The 12,932-nt window shown below is 39.3% G+C and overlaps 1 protein-coding gene across 1 annotated transcript; it reads right to left on the bottom strand.

Annotated features, from left to right (window-relative positions):
* Positions 1-2,972: 2,972 nt before the first annotated feature.
* LOC106073717 (uncharacterized) lies at positions 2,973-4,280 on the bottom strand. Its single transcript, XM_013234349.2, has one exon. The coding sequence runs from the start codon at positions 4,278-4,280 to the stop codon at positions 2,973-2,975; it is 1,308 nt and encodes a 435-aa protein (XP_013089803.2).
* Positions 4,281-12,932: the final 8,652 nt, after the last annotated feature.

Below are 12,932 nucleotides of genomic sequence, written 5' to 3'. Positions count from 1 at the left end.
CTTTATTGCTTTGCCTATTTTGTGGACTTTATTGCTTTGCCTCTTTTGTGGGCTTTATTGCTTTGCCTCTTTTTGGGCTCTCTGCCTCTTTTTTTTTTTGGGGGGGAGCTCTTTTTTTTTTTTCCTTCATTACATTTTGTTTTCACATTTTACGTAGAAGCTTAGGCGCCCTTGAGACCACCCAACTCTAATGGGTGCCTTACTTTAGTTGGGGAAAGACGGTTGGTCTTTGTGCTGGCCACATGACACCCTGCTCGTCACGACCTTAACACCATCTGCCCCATAGATCGCAAGGTCTGAAAGAGGACCTTTACTTAGAATGAAGGGAATTAAACAAAAGTAAAATAAAATAAAAACATGATTAATTTACTGAACACGAAGATGATGTTAAGACATATGTGCGCTATATGTACCTCGAACATCTCTCGTATAATAGTATTGGCCATCCTTCTTTATTGGACTTAAATTGAGCAACAATTTATTTATAAGTATAAATATATAAATATAATATATAAATCCTTTATAATTTAACCCTGACATGGGCTCTTCTTACTATGGGAAGAAAAATGCGTTGAAGACGACACAAGCACAGAACGAAGAAAAACACTTAGTGGAGCCAATAGCGCTTCAACAGACCACCTTGTTGGATGAACAGGGAACCTGACGCCTCTCTAATACTATCTCCAGTTTTAGGTTAGACAAAACAATTTAAAATTATATACTTAACATTATTTAAAAAAAGAAAGACTTTATGTTTAGCGGGCGAGGGCGCCAACGGTAAAAGTTTGAGAAACACTGCTCGTTTGCCTCGAATGTCTCTCACGCTTCAGTTACGGCCAGTTCACTTCTTCTCAATTTAATTTTATTTGACCTGCAAACTTCTTACTGGTAGAAATTGTGTACAAGCTAGACTTAACTCTTTCTCTCCTAACTGACGATACCAACGTTGATTCCACCAGAATGTGGTAAATAATTACGGAGAGAAAGAGTTAAGGAGAATGAGTTTCCGAAACTCAGAAATGCTGAAAAATGCTTCGCTGAAGAATCCTTAAGCGCTCCCCGAGACCAATAGATGACTAAGGTAGCGGCAAAGTACATTTTCTCCTTTAGGTGGTGATCAAAGTTTGAACAACACAGCATAATGTTATACCGTTTTCCGTCTATAAGTCTAACAAAGGAAACATATTTAGGTAATGCTAATAAGTATACATTCTAAAATATGCAAAACTCATTTTACATTTGTGCAAAAAAGAAGGTAATCAGTTTACAGTATGGTTCAACAAAATATATGACATTTTTAGTATTCGAAACATTTTTTGAGAATATAATTTGTTTAGGTTAATTTAACAACTAAATAGTATGTGTGTTTCCTACCACATTGTTTGCCTTAATATCTGCCTTCACTAACAGATGTTTTCACAGTAGCGCCATCTTGAGGACACAGGAACTGGAATCCCAGGAGCACTGTGTGCACTACCGTCTGGTCAAAAGTAATAAAATTCTTCCTTTCCGACCTTGCGATCTCTAGGGCAGATGATGTAAGGCTCCTTTGGCCTGCGGTAAACGAGTGTGTCGTGTGGCCAATACAATGACCAGCCTACTTTACTTTCCACAACAAATGCCAGGCGCCCATTAGATGACTGGACTCAGGGGCGTCCTAAGAATCCCGAAATTTTAGAATCCCATTCTTCACCAAGATTGGAACCCGAGACCTCTCGTTTCTGAAGCCAAACTCTTTACCATTTAACCACCACTCTCCGTTGTTTGTGTGTCTGCCTTCAATAACAGACGTTTCCATCGGGTAGCCACGTTGACGTCACCAAGGCTGGAATCATCAGAGCAATGTGTGCAGTCTGAGGCGTGCATCGTTCCACGTGACCCTCGTGACCTTGATGACTGATCATTGTTCGCCCCTAGTAGAAGTCTATACAGGCAACTAAAAAGTAACCATATAGGTTCAATTCTTGATACACGACACATGATACACGGTGGGAAGCGTGGTCGAGAGGCCAAGTGCGCTTGAACTTGGCTTGCCTTGGCTACCTAGAAGGGGGCTCCGAGGTTCGACACCCGACTCGGGCAGAGTTGTGTTTACTGAGCGCCTAAAGGCAGCACGGAAAACCAACTCCTAGATACCCCCTCCACCCCACAAATGAGATTGGACCAAAAGCGCTCTGAGCATACTATAAGCATGAAAGTAGCGCTATATAAAATCTATAATAATAATAATAATACTAAATCATCTAATCGTCTCTTCTAGCTAAAGTTCAGGCTACAGTCTTGAATAAAATTGTTTTTTTTTTTTTTTTTCAATGTGGTTTATTCAGATTATACTTTCATTTACATTAACACACAAGACAAACAGGTTAACGCATCCACGTCCAGACCCTATAATACTGTTGAGCAGCCAAGGTTATTGAGAAGTTGTACATAGTTCATGATCATTTACACTGTTCTTATCTTAATATACCGGTGGAGTTCATCAATTATAAAGTCAGAGTCGCAGTAGTATGAGAAAAGCGAGTGATTTGGAATTTACATAGCATGATTCTGCTTTCAAGTCGACATTAATATACAATACTTAAAAATGTATTAATAAAGGTTTCAAATATATGAATACTTTTTTTTTTCCTATATTAGAATAATAATTTTTATAACAAAAAATTGAATAAAATCTAGTTATGTTCAAATTTACATTTTATTTGAAATATTTTATACATGTTCTTTAAATGTATTTCCATTTAGAATACGTAATACGTCTTCTAAATGACTTTCTTTAAAGGTGATTCAGAGTTGGTATGCAGACAAAGAAGTCTCAAAATCAGCTCAAGCGACACTCGGCTTTTGACTAGAAGTTAATATAAATGGGCGGATAGGTTATATGGGCATTCTGGGAAGTGCCAGGTAGCCAGCAACCACATAGGTCGGTGTCTCTTTTGCTAATGGGCAGTACACGTGTGTATATTCTCTTTTTAAAGGGGCCTACAGCACGTTGTTACTGACGGCTTGGGATGACGGCTTGGGACAACGACTTGGGATGGCGACTTGGAATGATGGCTTGGGATGACGGCTTGGGATGGCGACTTGGAATGATGGCTTGGGATGACGGCTTGGGATGACGGCTTGGGATGACGGCTTGGGACAACGACTTGGGATGGCGACTTGGAATGACGGCTTGGGACAACGACTTGGGATGGCGACTTGGAATGATGGCTTGGGATGACGGCTTGGGATGGCGACTTGGAATGATGGCTTGGGATGACGGCTTGGGATGGCGACTTGGAATGACGACTTGGGACAACGACTTGGGATGGCGACTTGGAATGATGGCTTGGGACAACGACTTGGGATGGCGACTTGGAATGATGGCTTGGGATGACGGCTTGGGACAACGACTTGGGATGGCGACTTGGAATGATGGCTTGGGACAACGACTTGGGATGGCGACTTGGAATGATGGCTTGGGACAACGACTTGGGATGGCGACTTGGAATGATGGCTTGGGATGACGGCTTAGGACAACGACTTGGGATGGCGACTTGGAATGATGGCTTGGGATAACGACTTGGGATGGCGACTTGGAATGATGGCTTGGGATGACGGCTTGGGATAACGACTTGGGATGGCGGCTTGGAATGACGGCTTGGGATAACGACTTGGAATGGCGACTTGGAATGATGGCTTGGGATAACGACTTGGGATGGCGACTTGGAATGATGGCTTAGGATAACGACTTGGGATGGTGACTTGGAATGATGGCTTGGGATGACGGCTTGGGATAACGACTTGGGATGGCGGCTTGGAATGACGGCCTGGGATAACGACTTGGGATGGCGACTTGGAATGATGGCTTGGGATAACGACTTGGGATGGCGACTTGGAATGATGGCTTGGGATGACGGCTTGGGATAACGACTTGGGATGGCGGCTTGGAATGACGGCTTGGGATAACGACTTGGGATGGCGACTTGGAATGATGGCTTGGGATAACGACTTGGGATGGCGACTTGGAATGATGGCTTGGGATAACGACTTGGGATGGTGACTTGGAATGATGGCTTGGGATGACGGCTTGGGATAACGACTTGGGATGGCGGCTTGGAATGACGGCTTGGGATAACGACTTGGGATGACGGCTTGGAAAAATGGCTTGCGATGACGTTTTGTGATGACGGCTTGGGATGCCAGCGGTCTGGGCTCGATTCCAGGACCATCAGAGGAGACCCCCTAGTACATCTACATTCCACTCGACCAGGCAGCCATCCTGACCAGTAACACATGTGTCAGGAATTTATATGACCCTCATACTCAACAAAAGTTTGGGACCTGTGTATAAAATAATTTCTATGATATCTGTTTTTTTTTTCTTCAAATTTTAAGAGCTTTAATAACTGCCAATAAATCAATCACTGCATTGATTCACAAGCACTTCAGTCCTTTTGTCAGACGTATCGAAGCCAAATCGTGATATGTACCAATAGTCACGCTCCATTAAATGGTTAATGCAAGTTAAGTTTTAAGCGTTAGTATTATATGTAATGAATAAACGCCCGCGACTTGAATAATACACCCTTTAATCTCAGTAATAGCGTCAGAAATGGAAGAGAATAGGCAGTCTTCAGCAAAACAATTACTCCAAGGTTTAGTAATATCAATTAGGCCATCGAACATAACAAATGTTCTTAAATAAGTTTTTTTTTTATCCGATTCCTTGTTGGAAACTTACGCCTTAATGTTAATCTTAAGCAGAGATCCTCGGACCCCGAGAAGTAGAATGGTTTTCACTGAACTCGCAGGACCGTATCGTAAAAGGAACGGAAACTTGATACTATTTTGAAATCGGCCTTTGCGATCTACGGGAAAAAGTTTACATAACAGAAGGACTACGACGTCTTCAATACGATACAAAGTGTTTTTTTTTTTTCTTTTTTGGGTTCTCTCCCTTTGAGAAGTTGTTTCACCCAGACGACAAAGGGCACAGAACTTGTGCTAGAAGTCGGTCTACGGCGTACAGGCTTGAAAGATGTGGGAGATTATCAACGCTATATAGCCTTTCATAATGGCACAAATGTCCATCAATCATTCTTTTTTTCGTACCCCCGAAAAATCCCCCCCACCACCACCACCAAACACACACACACACACACACTTTTTCTCTGGCAGATAGGCAAGTGATAATTCCGTGAATCTATTGTTTTGGAAACTTTTGATGGAAAATGTGTGCAGAATTCAGAAAGGCGCAAAGGGTTAACAAAAATTTAACGTGACTGTACCTTTTTTTTTTATTTCAAGTATTTTGTATTCAGTAGGCCTCAATATATACTTGGCTTTTGATGAAAGATTATAAACAGAAGTTTTTTGGAAATGGACTGAACATGACGAGGAAGCTTGAATTAAAAGTACGCGAAGGGTTGAGGTTTGAAACGCTTTACTATTATAGAGATTTCACACATTATAATTTACCGTATATTTACCGTAAGTCGAGAAATAGTGTCTAGGCTGTAGTGTTGGAATATAGGCTAGGGTGATTACTGAGGTATTGATTCTAGAAGTATGTCTTTTTAGTTTCTTTCTGTTGTGTTTGTGTGTAGGATTGAAATGTCATGTTTTAACACGTTGAATATTCATTTTCTTTGTTTCTTTCTTTCTCTCTCTCCTTCTCTATCTTTCTATCTATCTATCTATCTATCTATCTATCTATCTATCTATCTATCTATCTATCTATCTATCTATCTATCTATCTATCTATCTATCTATCTATCTATCTATCTATCTATCTATCTATCTATCTATCTATCTATCTATCTTTCTATCTATCTATCTATCTATCTATCTATCTATCTATCTATCTATCTATCTATCTATCTATCTTTTAACACCATAACTTATAATTCTTGGGGTTTGCGGTGAAACAGATATGTTTCTTTCGTTACGAGCCATATTATCATTTTGTTTTTTAAATCTTTTTTCTCGAATAATTTTAATTTAGTTTCTTTTTTTTTTTTTTCAGGTCCTTTCCGTTTCCATTATCCTTAAGCATATTTACATTTTATTCTGTATCAATAAGTTTGCAGCTTTTTGATTCTTATAAAAAAGAAAAAGAAAATCAATATGTTCCAGCAGTTCTAGTTCCTCTCTATCTATCTGGCTCCCCCTCTCTCCAACTTCCTGTCTCAATCTTACCATCCCTATCTCCTTCTCTGTCTCCTTTCATCTTCTCTCTATCTCTTTCCAACCTCTCCCTTCCTTTCTATCTACATCATCTCTCTTCCCTCTCTCTCCCTCCGCTTTCTCTTCATATCTACCACCATCTCTCTCTCCCCTGCCTCTCACCATGTTCTCTCTCTCTAACTGCCTCAATCTCTCTCTCCTTCTTTATCTCTCTATCTACTCTCTCTCGTACTCTCTCTCTCCCCTCCTCCTATTTTGTTATATCTACTTCCATCTTTCTCTCCCTCTCTTCACTCCCCCCCACTCTCTTTTTATGTACCTCCATCTTTCTCTCCCTCTCTTCCCCCTCCTTTCTCTCTCCTTCTTTCTACCTTCACATCTCTCTCCCTCCTTTACACCCTCCTTCTCTCTCCCTCTCTCTCTCTCTCTCTCTCTCTCTCTCTATTTCCACCCCCTATCCCCCTGCCTTCTCTCTCTTTCAGCCCGCTTCTCTCCAAGACTCAAAGTTGGCAATAAATTTAAAAAAAACGGTCGCTAGGGGATTTGTTGACACACCTGACCAATCATGTTACAAGACAGTTAATGCTGGGCCATAATGATAGACAGATTACAAGCTTCAATGCTGTCAACCTAACCTTTTTTTTCCCCATGGAGTTGTGTGAACCATCGTTGTTTATTGATAAAGCTTAAAAAATCCGGATACTGTCTGACAGAGGATGGCAATGGTAACTAATTAAGTCTGCCATTGTAGTTCTCATCACTCGTTCAAGAAGGTGTGCGTGTGTGTGCGTGCGCGTCGGTGATTGTGAGTGGCTGATTTCGCTATGGGTTAGGGTTAGGGCTAGGGTTAGAGGAGACGTCAGCAATGGGGGTGTTATAGCCAGTATCAGCAACATTAGTAACACAAATAATTGTCGCTGTCAATGCTTTAAAGAATTTAACAACAAAATAAATTTTAAAATGTATAAAAACATAATAAATATTTTTATGATTGTAATTTGTTTGTAACCTAAATCGGAAAAAAAAATCTGTAAAATTTACTGTATTGTTTAATAGACAATAATTACGCGTAAGTATTTGCAATACAGGAATATACGTATTCCCGACAAATATAGCCATGTATGTAAATAATGTAAGATGTATTTCCCTTTTTCGATATGAAACAGAATTAATTAATTACCACAATTTAACTATGGGAGATAAAACGTATTCAAAGTCTGCAACAGACATACAAACAGAGTGAGTTGATATAAGCTTTATTTAAAAGATACTCATTTAAACATTTGAAGCACTTTAAATGGATAACTTTTTTTCTTTTTTTAAAGATTCTCAAGTAACAAAGATTGGATAATTACTTTAAGAGCTCTTGGACTTTTTTTTAAAATTTTAAATGGCGAATTGTGTTTATTAAAATTTACCGTCTTAGGATAAAAGTTTTAAAACAAGAAAAACAATTTAAAAAAAAACTAAAAAGCCTACAATAGGCTTAGTAGTATCCGTTAGTTTGTATAAGTCTTGTAATTACATCTGTAATAGATCTAGACTAACAATGATTAATCTGTGCGATTAGAAATATTTTTTTTACAAATTGACTAACCACTGAGCCAGGGTAGTGTTTATAAAAATAAAACATTTTGTAGTTATATATTATTAGTTTCAAACTTAAACTTTTGTTTCTTTCTGCATAGATTAAAGGGGACGAATTCGTCCAAGTGCAATTTCTTCCCTTGTTCGATACCAAACAAAATAATTAATTACCAATAGCTTATCTTCTTATCGGTAAATTATTTAAATTTGATTCTTGTGTTGTCGGGTATAGGAAATAATTGTGCAAAATTTCAGCTTGATCCGAGATTCGGTGTCGGAGAAATAACGTGTACAAAATTTTGGCCAGACAGACAGAGTGAGTTGATATAACCTAAACAAAGATACAAGGGCCATTTCACACTGTGCAGCTGGTTTGGGAAAACCCAATTTCTTTCAGCTCGTTCTGCACGTGTCTTTAGAGCTTGGTAACAAACATTGAATGGGGCACACAAATGATCAAGTGAGCCAATGACAAAAAAAAAAAAAGGTGTACAAATTATTTTTAAATAGAGTTTTCTTTAGTTCTTCAATTTAAGACACGTCTGAACAAAAAAAAAAGTCTAAAATTTGAGGTAGGAGTAAAAAAAACAAATGAGGCAAATAACATCTTGCTGCAGAAATGAGGGGTTTGCAGACGAGGAAAGACAAACGGTATAGACATGTTGACATTTCAAGTTCCACAATCAACCGCCGTCGGTGGCAGCTCAGGTACGAGGTGTTAACTGCTGACCACAATAGGAGAATCAATTTACCCAACAAATTCAAGCCGGCCAAACTGGCCTCTCGCTGTCTCACCGGGGCCTGACTTTTCTGCCAGTGTCTAACCAAACTGATTTTTAAATTGTTTTCACAAGGACAGGGAGAATGAGTGAAAAAAAAAAAAAAAAAAAGATGATGACTTTGGTCTGCTAGCGGCGAGTCAACCTCTGAATCAACACACACACATACACACACACACACACGTCCAGAGATGGGTCAACCCAAATGTTTACTTTTTAATGTAGCAGTAAACACTTTTGTTATCCAGCCAACTCTCTAAACGTGCCAGAGAAGAGAAAGCCGGTATAAGAGAACATAACATGGGGCCAAAAGAAAGAAAGCCAAAACCAAAATACGTTTTGGAGGACGAACAAAATTGAGACGACAAAAGAATTAGTAACTGGCTATATGTACCGAAAGATTTTCACTGTATGAAATATTTAAACTGAATTTGTCGGTTTCAGTTACAAGTTATGCTAAATCTGGGCGTCGTGAAAAATGCTACGTTCCTTGAAAGAGAAATCCGGCGAAGACAATGAGACCCACGGGAGGCTAATATGATCTGATATCTTGGCAGCGCAACGGAATGCTTGCAACCTTGTGGGTAGGCTACTCCTTGTTCACAAGGAGTCTTTTAAGACACTGTGTTCAAGCTTCAATGCTATTCCAGTCAATGCCAGCTTAAGAAGTCCAGTATAAAAATCGAATACGGATAAGGAGGTGAATGGAGTGAAAATAAGGAATTTAGGCCAGACTTAGGGCATGAGTTGGGAAACGCCCTGTCGTCCAAGGTGCGAAAAGATATAAAGAAACATAGATCTATATTATTTTTATAGATAACGGGAATGACTTGTTAATTAATGTGCTCCTATCACGTCGCGGATCAACGGCAATGAAAGAGTACCGTCATAGCTTTTATATCTATTTATAGTTTGCAGTGTGATGTTATCATAAAGTGTCAATAACTTAAAAAAATATATAACTTAAATTTAAAAAAAAAAAGCAATTAATAAATAAAAGTTTAATGTGATTTCATATTAAAAACGTGGAGAAGTAACTATTGACTACGGATAGAAATTAAGACAAGTCTCGACTACGGATAGAAATTAAGACAAGTCTCGACTACAAAGAGAAATTAAGACATGTCTCGACTACGGATAGAAATTAAGACAAGTCTCGACTACGGATAGAAATTAAGACAAGTCTCGACTACAAAGAGAAATTAAGACAAGTCTCGACTACGGATAGAAATTAAGACAAGTCTCGACTACGGATAGAAATTAAGACAAGTCTCGACTACGGATAGAAATTAAGAGGATTTGAATAAGAGATTCACCCTTTACAAAATAATTAGATCAATTAGATATTCATTATAAGACATCAGTTAGGCCAGGTTCACATCTAACTTCACATTCACTTTCACCTATCCTTTGGTCTGCTGGACCGCTGGGGCACCACACAAGATCTGTCAAGCTTCATTCTCGATTCTTCTCTGTCATTTGTCTTTGATAGAATTGGGCCAAATAGAACCAAACAAAAGTTTAGGAAGCTATACTTGAAAAAAAAAAATTCCTTGTTACTAATTAAATTTATTTAAAATAAAAAATGCTTTGTTCAAAGACTCCAAAGACCTTAAATTTCACATTGCTAATAATTGCACAAAAATTAAATTAATGTTCATTAATCTTATTGACAGCAATAATCTGATTTTTTCCTTTCAAAAAAGAGGCCCCATTCGATCTATGGGGGGTGGGGGGAAGGTGGGGGCAGATGATGTATAAGCCGTCTGTTTCGATGGCCGACGGTGGGATGACACGTGATCATCTTTACTTTTCCCCAAATAAGAGTTGGTCGTCCCTAAAAGTCCCTAAATTCAAAATTACAGACTTAACAAAGATTCGAACCCGGAACTCTAGGTTCGGATATACAAGGTGCGTCAAAAAATGTATACACACTTTAAACTGTCATAGACAATTTATTTCCCGTTCTACAATGCTAAATTTCTGGACATGGAAAGCTTAATGTCTAATTAGAAAAATAAATGTGATTAATGCGAGTAATGTTCAAACTGGTGGCCTTCAGCATCAGTAATTGCAACATGGCGGACCAGCGTTTAAGTTTTGAAGAGCGGAAGCAGATAATTAAGTGGTACTGGAAGTTTGAGAATGTAGCTGCGGTTCGAAGACAGTGGAGACTTGAGTATGGTACAGAACCACATTCAAGGTGAACAATTACACGTCTACGAGACAAATTCGAAATTTATGGAACAGTGTGTGATGTGCATAAAGGTCGATCAGGACGACCTTGTACAGCTACAAGTGATGAGACCACAACTGCGGTCTTGGAACTGTTTCAGCGTTCACCTCAAAACTCGTCAAGGCAAGCGGCACGTGAGAGAGACGTAAGTGCTAGTAGTGTGATACGCATTCTGAGGAATGAGATTCAGCAATGTATTGATGCTGAAGGCCACCACTTTGGACATTTCTCATATCAATCACATTTATTTTTCTATTTGGACTTTAAGCTTTCCATGTCCAGAAAATTAGCATTGTAGATCGGGAAATAAATTGTCTATGACAGTTCAAAGTGTGTATATATTTTTTGGAAGCACCCTGTATATATACACTCCAAGATGGGTATTTGATGCCTAGTGCGGCAGCTCCTTTTGAGGCCGTCCAAAGAAAGAAAGAAAGAAAAACATTGTGCCAGATTCTTACAAACCTTCTATCAACTCACCCTGTCTGTCTGTCTGTCTGGGTTGATTCTTTTACACGTTTTTGTCTCCCATCTTCCCGTTCTCGGCTCAAGTTGAAAATTCGGCACAATTATTCGTTGTTGATTAAAAAACATGAATTACTAAAAAATTTTTTTTCAAATAATCAGGTAAACAATTCGTGGCGATTAATAACATTTTATATAGAAAAAGGGAGATAAATCTTGCAACATTGAGATATATGGCAGTAATTGGACGGTCTTCTCCCTTCATTCAATTTAAGACTTGTGTTGTTGTTTTTTTTTGTGTTTTTTTTAAAGAATCTTTTGTTTAATTTTGTTGAATTACGAACTGTTAATGGTACTGACCTAGCATGATCTTTTACACGCATACCGATTAATCGGAGTCTCGGGTTCAATAGGCCAATACATAAGGGGGAGGGGGGGGGAATACGATGTCCCTCACCAGCTGATTCGCTGTGCGGACCGTCCCACCCCACACATTACTAGGTAGGCCTCTGTTCCACTTACACACACTGGTACTTTTAAGTTAAAACATTTGTAATGCATTTCTCAGCCATGTCTCGACATGTGAAAATGTTAGGTTTAGACCACGCCCTCTTAAATCCACGTAAGCTTAAAAAATTTAAAGCAGAAAAAAAAAAGAAGCAGTAAGGATAGAGATTGAGAGGGGGGAGAGAAAGTGGGGGAGGGGGGAGAGAGAGACCGATTAAATGTCAACAAAAGCCCTGAAAATGGTGATTTATCTTGCAGGGACGACCGCAATTTTATTTAAATTCGAAATTTCCTCCACAGCAATGATGTCGGATTTAGGGTTCAAATTGAGGGCCCAATTGTGTTGGCACTGAACACTGCTACAATAACGAGCTGTGAGCGCCCCCTATCCTTCTAACGACACTGCCAGCATTCTCTCCCTTGGTTTCACTTCCCCCATGAACTCCGCGCAGACAATTTAATGGCCAGATTTTATAGAATCTAGCGGCCGTCTTGTGTTGGAGACATTCCAGAAGCTAGTGGCTGGCGCGGGAGAGATGTCAAGTGTTGTCGGATTATTTAAATCGTATTTTAGCTGGGGGGGGGGGGGGGGGGGGGGGGGGGGGGACAAAAAGTAAGAGGACATAGACTGCAGCGGTTCTCAACCTTTTATGCTCGACGACCCCTTTTTACAATCCCCCACTCTTCAGCGACCCCCCCCACACACACACACATACTGCAATAGAAGAATAGACAATAACAATTTTTAACAATTAATAATTTCGATGGTCTTAGGCGAACCCTGGCAAATCGTCAATCGACCCCCAAGGGGGTCGCGACCCACAGGTTGAGAACCCCTGACATAGAGTCTATTTGTAAATTCTTTGATGGCATGGGAAAAATCCAGCACTACAATTGGATATAGCCATTTTTTAATTTTTTGTTGAAAGATTCAAAATTTAATCTTGTTTGGACATCATTTATACTTTCCAAATATTCCTTAAGAAATGAAGAGAATGAATTACTATGACAGACCTTCTATGTAACGGCAGACGATGATGGCTGTCAGGGTTCGAACCTGCGACTATAGAAATGTCACTTCGCCATCTTATTATTTTGGTTCATTCCATTTTGTCAGCTTAAGGTTCCACTAGGATTTCGCCTAGTTGACGAAAAAGTGGATTGAGTGGATTAATCTTTTCATATAC

The sequence above is a fragment of the Biomphalaria glabrata genome, chromosome 5, assembly GCF_947242115.1.
Source record: "Biomphalaria glabrata chromosome 5, xgBioGlab47.1, whole genome shotgun sequence".
NCBI lineage: Eukaryota > Metazoa > Mollusca > Gastropoda > Planorbidae > Biomphalaria > Biomphalaria glabrata.
This window is presented reverse-complemented; position numbering and strand designations above follow the sequence as displayed.

Excerpts from the sequence above, each read along its gene's own strand:
- LOC106073717 (XM_013234349.2), bottom strand. The coding sequence starts at position 4,280 with ATGTGTTACTGGTCAGGATGGCTGCCTGGTCGAGTGGAATGTAGATGT.